The sequence below is a fragment of the Pleurodeles waltl genome, chromosome 4_2 (assembly GCF_031143425.1).
Source record: "Pleurodeles waltl isolate 20211129_DDA chromosome 4_2, aPleWal1.hap1.20221129, whole genome shotgun sequence".
Classification (NCBI taxonomy): Eukaryota; Metazoa; Chordata; class Amphibia; order Caudata; family Salamandridae; genus Pleurodeles; species Pleurodeles waltl.
In genome coordinates, this window is record NC_090443.1 from 68659221 (window position 1) to 68675934 (window position 16714).

The 16714-nt window shown below is 44.0% G+C and overlaps 1 protein-coding gene across 4 annotated transcripts in view; it reads left to right on the forward strand.

The window, feature by feature from the left end:
- The window catches only part of SMARCD1 (SWI/SNF related BAF chromatin remodeling complex subunit D1), a 78006-nt gene that overhangs the window by 34724 nt on the left and 26568 nt on the right, over positions 1 to 16714 (forward strand). For all 4 annotated transcript variants that reach the window (XM_069230679.1, XM_069230678.1, XM_069230680.1 and 1 more), the window contains 8 exons: positions 1659 to 1781; positions 3242 to 3358; positions 3585 to 3686; positions 3937 to 4098; positions 4369 to 4466; positions 4797 to 4932; positions 7124 to 7246; positions 7447 to 7548. In XM_069230679.1, the coding sequence (XP_069086780.1) occupies positions 1659 to 1781; positions 3242 to 3358; positions 3585 to 3686; positions 3937 to 4098; positions 4369 to 4466; positions 4797 to 4932; positions 7124 to 7246; positions 7447 to 7548 (963 nt within the window). The remainder of the gene's footprint in view (positions 1 to 1658; positions 1782 to 3241; positions 3359 to 3584; positions 3687 to 3936; positions 4099 to 4368; positions 4467 to 4796; positions 4933 to 7123; positions 7247 to 7446; positions 7549 to 16714) is intronic.

Genomic DNA, 16714 nt, shown 5'->3' on the forward strand with positions numbered 1-16714 from the left:
GTTTCAGCCAGTCAGCAACTCTGGTGGTGAATGTGGTATTCTATTGGAATTAGCATGGAAGATTTAAATTAGGGTGCTAAATGACAACATTTTCATTTTACTGCACAAAGAGGAAGAAGGTAAGTTTGAAGTGATTTAGTTATGTGCAGGGCCATTGGGATTATATGGCAGGAAAATACGAAATTATGAGGAAGGGTTGACCAATTGATGTGGCAAGGGAAGTCCTGAACACTTTACGTGGTTAGGTGTAAAGAATAAATGTTTTCTGAAACCCGATTTTCACAGTTTAATACGTTATATAGTGTTATCTGTAAAGCTGCAAGGTAGTGGGAAGGTTTTTTGACATTTCTTGGAAATGTTCTGTCTGTAAATGACAGTGCGTATTCACATCATGCTTTAGTAATATATGTATTAAAAATGAGTGTTTAAATATAAAATGAGAAACACTCCTGTCCTGATGGCAAGTAATGGATCACATGTTCCCTATATGTGGGCTTGATTATTTTGATACATGGAGCAAACATTGTCTGCGTAATCAGAGATATTTTTTTGTACAGAAGAAATGCTGAGCTCATACATTTGAAGGTGCGCTCATGTGACAATGAAGAAAAAGGCAGCTCTGTAAACTAAAATATTTGACTTGGATCACAAAATTTGAGACCTGTTTATGGGTCAAGTACATTGCAGTTGTGGTCAAGTAGATTATTCAAGTTGCTTGACCTGCAGGTCTAGTAACTTTTATATGAATTTTCGAGGCCTGGTCACCGATGCGTCGCTTGAGGGGCCAGCATGGGTGGGAATGAAGAAACATGAAAGAATTGAAAGCTAAATAAAAATTATGGTTCTCTTCAAAGTTGTCATAAGCGAGGGGCAACGCCTTGAGGCATAAAATGAGTAGAGTGGACTTTCCGTACTTTCCCGCTATCCACAGCCCACTGTGGACAAGTCTGCTAAATGTACGCCAGTCTAAAGGATGTAGTGAGCCCTGTATTCAGAGCTTTTGTTCTTCTAGGTTTAATAGTGTGGTATCTGTGTATGCTCACCTCTCGTGTTTCTGATCTTCCTAGTGCTACATTGCTGAGTAATTTGCTTATAGGTGCGTAAGGTTATGGATCGTAATACTAAAAAGAATTTGAAAGAGAAAATGAAGCACAACTTTGTAATTGCCTTAAATGTCTGTATTTGGTGGAAATTAAGCCTCCACTAATTAAAATGTTGCCAATGCAAAGCAGATGAGCAGTGTTTTTATCAGTGAAAAGGATTCATGCAGTTCACTCCACGAGTTCACAAAGGTAGAACAGTCTGTCTTTCCATTTTCGGAAAATATGCAGTCATGGCAAATAAAATATTCGCCAACATACTTGAATCTTCAAATGCCAAAATTTGAGAATCCAACTTTATAGCCTTTTCCAATATTTTGGTAGCCTGTTTAAATAGCATTGGCAAAATTTCCTAAATCGAAGGTAGTTGGCAAAGAAATGCACCCTATCTGCATCGAAGGAAGTAGAAACACTTATCTGCCCATTCTTTTTGCCATTGCTAAACGTGGCTGGAATGTTTGGACTTCAGCTGTTGGAAAACATGTTTGGCTGCTTTAATAGCTTTGCGCTTTCATTACTGCTGAACCTCTTCAATAAGGATTGTGTTGTTTTCATTAGCAAAAGCGAAAGCTTCGCATTTTTATCTCCAATACCTTCAACCCAGCCAAGTCTGATGTGGAGGATGGCGAAGGGACTGTGGCATCGTGGGAGCTGCGCGTCGAGGGACGGCTCTTGGAGGATGTGAGTTGTGAACGTTGGTTTCGGCAGGGAATAGTGGTGGGTAGGGGGTGATAATACGTTGAAGTAGTTGGAACAAGAATATTCTTTGCTTTAGCTGTAAGTGAAGTCAGCAGTAAGATGTTTTTGACTCTGGAAAAGTGTGTATAACTGATTGGGAGGACCGAGACCACCTTACTTATTGCATTGTCTGTGGCTTTAGTCTTATTAATGCTTCATGAATATCTGTTTTAGTATATTTGACGTTTCTGAGAAATTAACATAACTAATCCACCACAAGGGAAAACGCATCTCTGCTGAGAATTTCTTTGGCACCCAAGTCTGTCTGTGGCTGTCAAACTACGTGTTTGAAGCTTTGCTGGGTTTAATACCTCTAAAGCAGTTTAATCTTAGTCTTCATGTTGCAAGTTCAAGGCTGTATAGATACCTGCATCTTACTAGCTATTAGCTATAACAGATTAGACATATCACTGTCTCATTAATATCCCTGGATAAATAAGGCTGCGGTCCCAGGGTGATGGTAGGTTACTTAGCAGCATATGGCTGCTTTCTTTTATTCACCACTGATATCCCCTGGCCTTACATGCCATTGCATTCCAGTTAGCTAACCATGTCATTTCATTTGTACGCTTACCAGAGCTACAACTGACTAGGCTTATTCTAGGAGGTGGTAGAGCCCTGTTTCCCAAACTGTGGTTCGCAACCTGATTTTAGGTGGGTTGCAATCGTCCTGCCCTATATATATGTCCTATTTAAAACGATTAGCACTGTTTGTGCACCAGTGCAAATGTGCGTAGCTATGGCGTTAAGTCCAGTTTTAAAACAAATCCTTTCAGTTGTTCCCAAGTACTACTCTGGTTGAACGTTCCAGCATTTGTTGTTGCTGCACTCCACAAAGCTATTTCAAAAGAGATTGCACTCACAATATGTGATCATGCACAACCATGCCACTTGTGTATCACACTCACACAGAAATTAAGAAATAAATATGTTGCCAGAGCTGCTGACTTTGGATCTCAGGAACCAGGTCCACGTCCTGGATTTCGCTCAACATCATTTGATTCTAGGCAAATCAGTTAATCTCCTGTGCTTATAATAAAATGAATCTGACCTTGCGTAATGCAATCTGTTGCTCATGTAACTTGCTTCAATGCTGTTGGACAGTGTTATCAAATTCACCACTTGCCCTCATTCTAACACAGAAATAGATATGAGGCCTTAATATTGTGCATATCCTGCAATTTAGGATCCCTGCACTCTTTGGGCCATTTCTCTTAAAGAAAACAATCTGCATCTTTCTCACTTTTAGTCTTCGATTCAATGTGCATCTTTCTTTTAGGGCCTTAAGCGTTTAAAATGCTATGTAACTAATTTTCTTGGAAGCACTCAAACTGTTACGTGAACTAGCAATGTTGATTTCTGAAAATGTTCTGTGATGCAGATATCTTTATTTTTCTGTGCAGTCTGCTTTGTCCAAATACGATGCAACAAAACAGAAAAGGAAGTTCTCATCGTTCTTTAAATCTCTAGTGATCGAGCTGGACAAGGATCTGTATGGGCCAGACAACCATCTTGTGGAGGTAGGCAGCCAGGGGGGCAACTCCTGTGGGACAGAATGGGTACACTGGCAGTACGCTACTGTGTGTAATGAGTGGATAAGCATTAATTTTGTGCTGCATTTGGGGAGCTCTCATACACCAAATAAGATTGATGAGACAACAGATATACAGATTTTCAATTCCACTTTTATTTGTGACAGTTACTTTACTTGTCTGATGCCCTAAGATTAGTGTATCTTTTTTTCAGTGGCATAGGACATCGACCACCCAGGAGACAGATGGCTTCCAGGTTAAACGGCCGGGTGACGTCAATGTGCGATGCACTGTACTTCTAATGCTGGACTATCAGGTAGGTAGGTGAATGGCTGAGACGTAGTAAAGTCTGTGGTAGCTGGTCTGTCTGCCCTGGCCTGAACTCTCTGCAAGATGGAAGTAAATAGATGCAGGCATCCTTCTTTGCAAATGTCTCATTCGTTGGCTCCTTGCAATGCAAAACATGTTCACAGAACTGATGATGGAATTTATTGCAGGGTAGCATTGGCAACAAGTTTCACGGACTCTCCATGTCTAATTGTTCTTTACTGTTTGTTTCTGTGCAGCCTCCACAGTTCAAGCTGGACCCACGGCTTGCTCGCCTTCTGGGGATCCATACCCAGACGCGCCCTGTAATTATCCAAGCTCTGTGGCAGTACATTAAAACCCACAAGCTTCAGGACCCCCATGAGAGAGAGTTTGTGATCTGTGACAAGTACCTGCAGCAGGTTAGGATTGCTTGAACTTAATGGTCATTCCTTAGTCTGTCGCTCACCCTCTTGCTTTTTACATTTCTCCTCTTGCCTCTTATTTGAGTAGCTGTTTTAGTAAATATTTCTTAGTTTTCCTACATATACCATCACTTGAACTTCAGCCTTGGTTCATTGGCGTCACTTGCCTAGTTCTTGGCACACCATCACTCTCTACCTATGATTTTCGTGCAGTTCTCAGATAATGCCGTTCCTGATTTGTAAGTCTGTCGTTTCTATCTATTGCAGATCTTTGAATCTCAACGGATGAAATTCTCTGAGATTCCTCAGCGCCTGCATGCATTGCTGATGCCCCCGGAGCCAATAATTATAAATCATGTAATCAGGTGAGACCAGTACATACATGACCAGCTGTAACTCTGCCAAAGTCCTGGTGAGCGGAGCATCAGCAGTGTGGAAGTAGGAAGAGAAAAAAATAAGATTGTTTTTGTATTATGGGATAAGTGGAATTCAGGTACTCTGCCACAAACCCAGCTCTTCCATTGTGCTTCATTTGCAACATGCAGCATTTTCGGGCGTTACAGTGGTAAAAACCACACATAGCCTTACAGAGGCACCTAATCCTGACCTACAACACACCATAATATTCTGTCCTGGGGCCTATACATTACTCAGTTAGTTGTGCAATACCTCCTCTTCTATATTCTGTTTTTTAGCGTTGACCCCAATGACCAGAAGAAAACTGCATGCTATGACATTGATGTGGAAGTGGATGACACACTGAAGACGCAGATGAATTCTTTCCTTCTTTCTACGGCCAGTCAGCAAGAAATTGCTGCTTTGGACAACAAGGTAATGCGTCCTTCCTGGGCGCCTTAGTTGTTGCTTCACTTTAACTTTACACCGTGGAAGCCTGTGTAGAACAGTTAGGGTTTTCCCTTTAGTGGCTGATGTTTAAACAGTATACCTAGACCTAGTTAGTCCTGCTCTAAACATGTCTTTCGTTCCTATTTTTTTACATTTAACATTTGATGGGTCTAAAATAAACATCTCCCATGAGTGGGCTACTGCTGTGCGGTGGTCCTTGTTTAATTTCCTGTTGCATTAGTTTGAACCCATCTTCTAAGACTTGGTCACTTCTTGAGCCGGGTCCAGTCGTTGGGTGGTGCCATCCCTTAGATTTCATACTGTACCAAGTAATTTCCCTGTGAAGAATGCCCGTTTTGCTTAACTACGGCTCACTTTTCCAGTTCATTAACTACAATTTGATAAATGTCCTTATTTTTCCCAGATGTCTCCTTTACCTTCCCCCATTAGACTATCCTTACCTTCTCATTTAGAGGGTTGGCTTCTTGCAGCATTGATTGCCATTCCTTTATAGATGTAGCAGTAGGGAAGCTTGAGTGTCAAGTGTGCAATAGTAGACTTTATTATTTAAAGCAGGTAAAATGGTATCTAAATATCTGGGTGCTCCTGTTAATGTTGGTCTTTATTTATGTATAGCTGGAGGTTTGTTTCATTGTTTCAACAGTCTGTTAATCCGTGCCTTTGGATGCATGAGGGGTGGTTTATCTGTAGAGGTTATCCTTATCTGTCCATACGTGTGCCTCAATGTGCTGAGTGTATGGGGGTTCTGCAGCTACTTGGGCCTATATGCTGGCATTGTAAACTTTTGACCAGCGCTTCATAACTCTAGTAAGTTCACAAAGCACTTCTGAATAAGCAAGTATACCTCTACTCATTTTGTTGTGAGTGGTTCGTAGACCGTGTTTATGATGTGCCATATTGATAAAATGTTGGGTGTCATGTATTCTTGATCTGTCGTAGCTGGCTTATAGCAGTTCTTAACTCTTGAAACTGTGCATATGTCTGTAGGTGTGAACTATATGTGAATATATGCATATATGTTTTGTCTGTGCATATACTAAATCAAAGTAATACCTACTGGCTTTGTGTGTATTTTTCTCCATTTGTCTTCTTCCTTCCCAGTCCTTTTTTCACATCAACCGTTCTCTTCTCGTCACAGCCTTGCAACAATATTACCCATTATCTTCAGGGATGCACCTAGTCCGTTTTCATTTTAACTCCTCTACATATACTGGGTTTCCAGTGTAACCCAACAAACAATGTGAGAGCTCTGACAATACTATGTTACTGATGTAAGAATAGGGAAGAGCGATGGCAGCCACACCTGAATTGTAAGCTAGGTGTGGAATACTGTCATTGGGTGTCTTAATGCTACGTGGATGACGTTGCTGCTGTAATTGCCGGTGGTGCTGCATGGGTGTGAAATGGTCAGCCAGGGTGAAATTCAAGGCTTCTTAACAGAAACTGAGAGCAGAAGAAAGATTTTCATCAGTGAGGGAGAAACTCTGATACACCTTTGATGTCAATCATTTACTCTTAATTTCAGATGGCAGCAGAAAGAGAACATTCAGGCCTCTTGCTTCCTGCTCAGTATCGCTACAATGAGAATTTTAAACTGATGCTCTCTTAAATCGCCTGTTTTTTTATATATTTTTTTTTTTTAAAGAAAACTGGTTTGCGAACGAAGAGATGACTAATGAGCTTTCTTTTAAATTAACTTCCACCCTCATACTCTGGTCTAGTTAGAGAATTACCGGAAGTGTGAGCAATGGTAAAAATAAAATAAAAATCCTGTTGAACATATTCTCCTAGCCCTCTTGCTAAAAGTGGGACGCATTAAGTGTTTTCAAAATTATCGGGCTGTCGTACATTCCCCCAAAATTAGGGTTGTTCTGGCAGACCCAGGGCATCTGGTCACTGCACTTTTAGCCTCAGTAAATTGTCTCCTTGCCGACTCTCACCTCTCCCTCACTTAAACTTCCTAATCATTGAGTTTTTTTCCTTGATTCACATTGATGTTTGATGTCTTTTATATTTGCCCATCCTGGTCACTCATCTTCATTGATTCCACTGTTTGTTTCCCAGTAGGTTGCTTAAACAATCAACCCTTTCTGCCCTACCAACTTCATTCCCTGTCAACTGTAGACCTAAAAAACAACCTTTCTCCCTCCAATAGATTCACGAGACCATAGAAACAATTAACCACCTAAAGACGCAGAGGGAGTTCATGCTGAGCTTTGCCCGAGACCCGCAGGGCTTCATCAATGACTGGCTGCAGTCCCAGTGCCGTGATCTCAAGGTACGAGTCTCCGCAAACCCTTCTAGAAAAGCTGGGATCATGTTTTTGGCATTGGTACCAGTCGTGCTTGAAGGTCTTACGCACAGAACGTTTTCGACCCCATGACTGTCACTGACTGTGTTTCTGAGCGCGTACTTGTTGGAAATATTTCTGAGCTGAGTTCTGATTGATATATATTTTTTTCTCATTGGTAAATTTAGACCATGACAGATGTGGTGGGAAATCCGGAGGAGGAGCGCAGAGCCGAGTTTTACTTTCAGCCTTGGGCCCAAGAAGCAGTGTGTAGATATTTCTATTCGAAGGTGAGTGCTGGATGTGGGTAGCATTACTATTAAGTGAAAGTACTAAGTGCGAAGTATTCAAGCCTGTGGTTATACATGCGGTGGTTGCAGTACGCTCCCCAATATAGCTCCCCCACATTGTTGAGCTTGCGGTTATTTTTTTTTTTTATTGAATGTTCATAATGGCTCATTTCCAGCTTTGTGGCTGAGGAGCATGGTGGGAGGAGTGAGATGTTTGTATGGCTGCTTGTGACCCTGTTTCCCCTCCTTTCCATAAGTACACAACTATATTTGAATATGTAAAGAACGGTTGTAGATTTTGAGTAGGAGTGTGATGTGCTGTCTGTTATCCACTATGGCCGTTGTATTTAGCACCTCAGTCGGGCATCTTTGCTCTTGTCCGATTACTTTTGCAGCTGTCATGTAGCGCTTCTGCAAGTGGATTTTAAACCCTTTTTATGGGCACCATGTTCCCTTTGTTTCTGTACCTACTTCGGGGGGAGGTAAGCAAAATTGTGTGTTATCTAGGGTGCTGTTTGCACTTTGCTGCCTACTCCTCTGTGTGAACCTCGCTTTGTTTCCCTTCGATTTATTTGAACCTACACATTTTCTGGTGAATGTGCTGATTTGGAAAAGGTCCTGCACCGAATCTACTATCTGAGGAAATTTCCAAAGGGGACACTAACCATACAAAAGATTTGTTTGCTCAGTGAATGGACCTTTTAAATTTTGAGGGCGATAGCTGCTCAGTTTCTTGGTGTGCTGTCCCAGCCACAGCAACATACAGACATGTCCTTTCATGTACTGGGTACAGTTGATTAGTGAAGAAGTTCTTACACCACTTTGTCTAGTAACCATGATAGATATAAAGGGACAATACGTGCATACTTTTGAGGATTATTTGATTACCAGAACATCATTGTAAGCAGATGGTGACTGATGCTAGAGAATGGTTCTAGAATTAAGTTGTGATATGCCATCACTGAACATTCTTGAAACTCGTTTGCATTTACTTTTTTCTCTTTAAATCAAGCATTTTTATACGTGTTCCCTGCAAAGCTTCGAAATAAATGGTTGTGACCTTCTATGCTTCCTAAGACCTGGAGCTTATTTTCTGTCCTATTATGGGATGTTTTACCTCTGCTAGCTTTCCCACTTCCGCATGCCCTGACTCATGGAGCAGAAAATGGACTTTAGTAAAAGCAGGTTCTTCATGACCCTGATGTCCTTGTTTGACCGCCACAGATATGACTGATTTCATTGCACACTTCTCACGGTAGTTGAGAACAAACGTTCGAAACAAGACTGACAGGAATTCAGCAAAGTTTACAACCACCATGATCCTATTTCTACCAGTTGTACTCTGCAGAAGCTTTTAGGTGAGGTAACTGTGGGACAAACATGGGCAGGGCACTTTCATGGAGTGAAATGGGTAGTAGTGGTAGTAATATTGTTTCCCGTTTAGGTTGTACTTATTGGATGGAGTATACATCGCAGTCTTGCAGTGTCTCATGCCTGAATGTCTACTTCTCAAACAAAAAGTCCAAAATTTGGCAAAGGGATTAGATGGTGCAGATTAGTGACGTGCTATGTATGTACTGCTGTACTTAATTATTTTTTTGTCCTCGTATCACCTCTAATGAGCATGCTCTGTATTCTAGACTACCCCTCGTGCTCCGTGTTGGGTTCACATTCAGTCAGTTATCTGGGCTGTGGCTCCATGTCTTGATCTCCCCAGTCAGGTTTGCAAATCCCCTCTTAGTGAAGCCCGAAGTTGGTTTGGTGGCCAGCGAGAGAAGCGGTCAGCAGCCAGTAAAGCAGTTCAAGCTAAAGACAAATATGCGAAATTCACAGAAATTCTTAACTAGAGCGTTAGTAAAGAGTGTGCCTGTCCGAAGGAGAAATCATACAATACAAACATTAGAGGTGTCGGAGGGAGTTGCACCGTCCCTAAGGTTCATCTTTAAGGTGAAGGTGGACTCTGGGAATCAAGAGAGAGAATCTTAGGGCAGGATGAGGGTGACCAGAACGTTTATCTAACCAAAGGGAATGGAGGCCAGGAGCAGGAAGGAGACGGCCTTGGAGGAAACAAGCCCGGTAGTTAATCTGATGCATCCAGTCATGCCCATTACTAAACAATTTGCCCCTCTGGCAACAGAGGACTTAAGTGAAGGGGTTGTATCAGATTTGGCGGGCCTGGTACAGCAAGAATCAGCTCATCGCAGGGTCAAGCCTCTGGTAGTAGTAGCACACTGTTGGTTGGGAAGTGGTGGAGGAACTGTTTGTACAATTATCCCTGGAGATTAAGGATTGATGTACTTATTCTTGACTGCCACTGCAATTCTAAAGTTTGTTGCACTATCCTAAATGGTACTACTTGCATTAGCATAATTGCAAGTGCTTTGAAAGGTATATTGCATTGAATGTGTGGTAACTTCAGTTGACATGTTATTGGGGATCTCTGAAAGTAGGGTTTGGTTCAGACTTCCATTTCTGGTGGGCACTCTTTCCCAGGCATAAAGTGGATATTAAGGGGTGTGTATGGTAGCATTTTGTTATTCTTTGGCAATGACCAAAAGCTCTTTCTGCTTGGTTGAGTAAGTAACCAGTCTGTTTGTTGTGCACAGGCGAAAAAGGATGTTGGAAGCTGTCTCATTAGAGTAGTGTGTTTTGTGTGGCTTAGAGATAAACTGCAGACTTAGCGCAATGGAGTGTAGCACCATTCATGTGGAGCAGATTGCTGAGGGAATGTCACTGTAACTTTGCACCATGTATTTGCAACCCATTTGGACTCCTAGTCGGAGAGTCAGTTGAGTTTAGGGAGCAACCTGTTAATCATTGCTGTTGTTGTCTGCTTTGTTTTAACCCCCTTAATCTCCTGTGTGTGTGTGTGTGTGTTCCTGCGCTGGTAAGTCCAGAAAGCAATGTGTATTTTGAATTTTGGTGGAGCTCACCCGGGTGCAATGGTAGTCGTCAACCGGAGGCACTGTTGAGCTGTCAGTGATTTTTGTTTGGGTCCATCAAGGAGCGACAGAAGCCAAAGCCGCGGAAGCATTAAGCCACCAGTATCAATTGTTTGGTTCCACACAGGAGAGCCAGAAGCTCATCCGCTCGAGCCATTGTCACTAGTAAATGCTGTATTGAGCCCACTTAAAAGCAACTAATCCAAACTGTGCTAGGCAATGTTCTGCCAACAGCACCGTTATATGGAGTCCATCCAGGAGCGAGACACACTCCATGTGAAGCTATCTGCCTGTGTAGTGATTTGACAAATCTTTGAGTGCAAAACAAGAAAATTGCAGCCACAAATGCAAAATTTGAAGTAGTTTTGCGGCCGGCACAAAATTGTCTGTCGCAAATATACTGTGCCCTAGCCAGTAAGCTAGAACTGTGCAACACGTGTAGGCTATGGAACGGAATGTCTGATGCCAGAGGGAGTACGGTTTAATATTTGCACTCTCCCTGGCACCATCTGTCCCATCTCAGCATGATATATGTGCTGTTTGAGGGAGCTGTTAATGTGCCCTCTCCATCCTCCTCTCGTATTAGTATAAGGAGTGTGGAGTGTGGGCCACTGTAACACCTCCCTCGGCAGCATGTGTTTCACAGAGCCGGAAATGAGAGTGACTGATAAGATGCCGTGTTGCTCACATACCTGAAGTGTCCTAGTCTCCAGCAGTCTTTCTCCTTTTGTGTGCAGGCCCGGTGCAGCTTGTTTTGAGATTCTTGAACTCAAGCTCTGTTTCAGGAAGCTCATAATGGCACCCTAGAGCAGGACAGCCGACCCCTCTTTCATGGACCAAGCCACGGGATTGATAGAGGTTCACTTAAGCTCTCAAATCACTTTTTAAAGACTTTGCAGGGGCTTTCATATAAAATGGTGGGATTTTTACAAAATTCCGAATTATTCAAATTTGTATTCATAGCACAAAATCGAAAAATCCTGGAGGGGGTGATCTATGAGAATAGTGTTAGGTAAAGTTAAAATATGGGTGGGAGAAAGAGAGCTGCGAGGACGGTAGTGTGGGCTAAAAGAGAAGGGGTTCTGGCATTAGGCCCAGGCAGGGAAACTGCTCTTAACTTCACCCTTTAACTGTTATCCTTTGGAAGAGGGGCCTAGAATGGGTGGAATACGCCCACTTGGAGCCACCTGTACCAGGCTGCAGGACTCGAAAGTAGAACAAAACACAGATGCTTAAAGCCTGAAAGATAAATTCAAAAATGTGCACAAACAATTAATCATAATGCCAGCAAGCAACAAGTGTAGTCACTCCAAGGTTAGAACCTGCACTTTACTTTTCAACTGAACCTTCAGCACCACATTTGTAGACTGTGCAGCATGAGACCGGCAACAGGCCACTCTCCGATGGACTTATTAAAGATAAACAGGGAACAAGGCGACACGACTTATAGGAAGGAAAGCGAAACTGGTTATCCCTCCATGGGTATTCAATGTATTGAAGAAGCTCAAACACATAAAGAGACAGAGTATTGGAAATACCGGGAGATCTCTAAGCTGGGAGATATCTGGGAAACGCAGGAGATTATCTCATTTTGGGAACCCCAGGGGCAGTACAAACTTAGTCATGCAACATTTTTGTTACACACAGCTACACCACACCCTGCCCTAGAGAGATTCGGGGACAAGTTTCAGGAGGTAGAGGAGGAGATTTCTCATGAGTACAGACTGCTGGCATTTCCATTGTGTAAACATGCAGTATCCCATATGTGCAGAACACTCAATGCAAAAAACAAAACCCCCACTAGAGGCATGAAGGATAGGTGGCAGAGAGATTTAGGGAACCTAGACAATGGGGGACAGGACAAAGCATGTTGCTACGCAAGCGAGGTGACTATTAGGGTAGAGTTGCACCTGGTGTAGTTTAAGGTATGCACCAAGCATATTATAACAGGCTGTTCACATGGGGAAGATCAATAATAGCAGGTACCTGAGAGGCTGCAGCCAAACTGTTACATTGATTCACACCATATGGACTGCCCGCGACTACAACTATTTTGGTCGCAGGTTGAAAGTTCGATTTCACAGGTGGTGGGAGTAGACATTGATCTTTACCCAGCACCAGTGATCTTGGGGGCATAGGGAAAGCGGACTTTCCTGAGAGAGACTCTAGTGTTATGTAACATAGCCCTTATTATGGCCATGCGAGACTATCAGAATGTTGTAGTCCAGTGGTGTCGATATGGGAAGACTGAACCACACATCTGTATGAGGGCAGAGGAGGCATTGTGCACAGCCTGTGGATGTCCACGTAAATCATGGGAAATCTGTGCTAAGCATGTAAATTCTGGGGACAATGGTGGGGCTCTGTTGAAATGACTGAAGCCACAGGCCCTAGTCACAGAACTACTTTCCCATGTTCACAAGTACAGTGCGACTGAAGTGAAACGGCACACGAAGGGGAGGACTGGTGTCTCCATTGTACTTGCTGGCTCAGTGCCTATAATGGCCAAATAAATTAATACTGTAAATTACTACTGGTTGAGGTTGCTGAATATCTGTCTGACCATATGTAAGGAAATGCCTCCTTGGCATGGTTACCCCCTGACTTTTTGCCTTTGCTGATGCTATGTTTTGAATTGAAAGTGTGCTGAGGCCTGCTAACCAGGCCCCAGCACCAGTGTTCTTTCCCTAACCTGTACTTTTGATTCCACAATTGGCACACCCTGACATCCAGATAAGTCCCTTGTAACTGGTACCTCTGGTACCAAGGGCCCTGATGCCAGGGAAGGTCTCTAAGGGCTGCAGCAGGTATTATGCCACCCTAGAGACCCCTCACTCAGCACAGACACACTGCTTACCAGCTTGTGTGTGCTAGTGAGAACAAAATGAGTAAGTCGACATGGCACTCCCCTCAGGGTGCCATGCCAGCCTCTCACTGCCTATGCAGTATAGGTAAGACACCCCTCTAGCAGGCCTTACAGCCCTAAGGCAGGGTGCACTATACCATAGGTGAGGGTACCAGTGCATGAGCACTGTGCCCCTACAGTGTCTAAGCAAAACCTTAGACATTGTAAGTGCAGGGTAGCCATAAGAGTATATGGTCTGGGAGTCTGTTTTACACGAACTCCACAGCACCATAATGGCTACACTGAAAACTGGGAAGTTTGGTATCAAACTTCTCAGCACAATAAATGCTCACTGATGCCAGTGTACATTTTATTGTAAAATACACCACAGAGGGCACCTTAGAGGTGCCCCCTGAAACTTAACCGACTATCTGTGTAGGCTGACTGGTTCCAGCAGCCTGCCACACTAGAGACATGTTGCTGGCCCCATGAGGAGAGTGCCTTTGTCACTCTGAGGCCAGTAACAAAGCCTGCACTGGGTGGAGATGCTAACACCTCCCCCAGGCAGGAGCTGTAACACCTGGCGGTGAGCCTCAAAGGCTCACCCCTTTGTCACAGCCCAGCAGGGCACTCCAGCTTAGTGGAGTTGCCCGCCCCCTCCGGCCACGGCCCCCACTTTTGGCGGCAAGGCTGGAGGGAACAAAGAAAACAACAAGGAGGAGTCACTGGCCAGTCAGGACAGCCCCTAAGGTGTCCTGAGCTGAGGTGACTCTAACTTTTAGAAATCCTCCATCTTGCAGATGGAGGATTCCCCCAATAGGATTAGGGATGTGACCCCCTCCCCTTGGGAGGAGGCACAAAGAGGATGTACTCACCCTCAGGGCTAGTAGCCATTGGCTACTAACCCCCAGACCTAAACACGCCCTTAAATTTAGTATTTAAGGGCTCTCCCTGAACCTAGAAATTAGATTCCTGCAACAACAAGAAGAAGGACTGCCTAGCTGAAAACCCCTGCAGAGGAAGACCAGAAGACAACAACTGCCTTGGCTCCAGAAACTCACCGGCCTGTCTCCTGCCTTCCAAAGAACTCTGCTCCAGCGACGCCTTCCAAAGGGACCAGCGACCTCTGAATCCTCTGAGGACTGCCCTGCTTCGACGACGACAAGAAACTCCTGAGGACAGCGGACCTGCTCCAAAAAGACTGCAACTTTATCCAAAGGAGCAACTTTAAAGAACCCTGCAATCTCCCCGCAAGAAGCGTGAGACTTGCAACACTGCACCCGGCGACCCCGACTCGGCTGGTGGAGAACCAACACCTCAGGGAGGACCCCCGGACTACTCTACGACTGAGAGTACCAAAACCTGTCCCCCCTGAGCCCCCACAGCGCCGCCTGCAGAGGGAATCCCGAGGCTTCCCCTGACCGCGACTCTCTGAAACCTAAGTCCCGACGCCTGGAAAAGACCCTGCACCCGCAGCCCCCAGGACCTGAAGGACCGGACTTTCACTGCAGAAGTGACCCCCAGGAGTCCCTCTCCCTTGCCCAAGTGGAGGTTTCCCCGAGGAAGCCCCCCCTTGCCTGCCTGCAGCGCTGAAGAGATCCCTTGATCTCTCATTGACTTCCATTGCGAACCCGACGCTTGTTCTAACACTGCACCCGGCCGCCCCCGCGCCGCTGAGGGTGAAATTTCTGTGTGGGCTTGTGTCCCCCCCGGTGCCCTACAAAACCCCCCTGGTCTGCCCTCCGAAGACGCGGGTACTTACCTGCTGGCAGACTGGAACCGGGGCACCCCCTTCTCTCCATTGAAGCCCATGCATTTTGGGCACCACTTTGAACTCTGCACCTGACCGGCCCTGAGCTGCTGGTGTGGTAACTTTGGGGTTGCTCTGAACCCCCAACGGTGGGCTACCTTGGACCAAGAACTGAACCCTGTAAGTGTCTTACTTACCTGGTAATACTAACAAAAACTTACCTCCCCCAGGAACTGTGAAAATTGCACTGTGTCCACTTTTAAAATAGCTATTTGTGAATAACTTGAAAAGTATACATGCAATTGAAATGATTCAAAGTTCCTAATGTACTTACCTGCAATACCTTTCAAACAAGATATTACATGTTAAATTTGAACCTGTGGTTCTTAAAATAAACTAAGAAAAGATATTTTTCTATACAAAACCTATTGGCTGGATTTGTCTGAGTGTGTGTACCTCATTTATTGTCAATGTGTATGTACAACAAATGCTTAACACTACTCCTTGGATAAGCCTACTGCTCGACCACACTACCACAAAATAGAGCATTAGTATTATCTCTTTTTACCACTATTTTACCTCTAAGGGGAACCCTTGGACTCTGTGCATGCTATTCCTTACTTTGAAATACCACATACAGAGCCAACTTCCTACATTGGTGGATCAGCGGTGGGGTACAAGACTTTGCATTTGCTGGACTACTCAGCCAATACCTGATCACACGACAAATTCCAAAATTGTCATTAGAAATTGATTTTTGCAATTTGAAAAGTTTTCTAAATTCTTTAAAGACCTGCTAGGGCCTTGTGTTAGATCCTGTTTAGCATTTCTTTTAGAGTTTAAAAGTTTGGTAAAAGTTTGAATTAGATTCTAGAACTAGTTTTAGATTCTTAAAAAGTATTCCAACTTTTAGAAGCATAATGTCTAGCACAGATGTGAATGTGGTGGAACTCGACACCACACCTTACCTCCATCTCCAGATGAGAGAGCTAAGGTCACTCTGTAACATAAGAAAAATAACAATGGGCTCCAGACCTACCAAAGCACAGCTCTAGGAGCTGTTGGCAGAATATGATAGAGCCAACCCCTCTGTGGATAACACAGAGGAGGATGATAGTGACTTGGAGGTTGATTCCCCACCACCAGTCCTATCTAGGGAGAACAGGGCCCCTCAAGCCCTGACTCCAAAAATAATAGTCAGGGATGCTGGCTCCCTCACAGGAGGGTCCAGCCTCTCTGAAATCACTGAGGATAACTCCAGTGAAGAGGACATCCAGTTAGCCAGGATGGCCAAAAGATTGGCTTTGGAAAAACAGATCCTAGCCATAGAAAGGGAAAGACAAGAGATGGGCCTAGGACCCATCAATGGTGGCAGCAACATAACTAGGGTCAGAGATTCTCCTGACATGTTGAAAATTCCCAAAGGGATTGTAACTAAATATGAAGATGGTGATGACATCACCAAATGGTTCACAGCTTTTGAGAGGGCTTGTGAGACCAGAAAAGTGAACAAATCTCACTGGGGTGCTCTCCTTTGGGAAATGTTCACAGGAAAGTGTAGGGATAGACTCCTCACACTCTAAAAAAGATGCAGAATCTTATGACCTCATGAAGGGTACCCTGATTGAG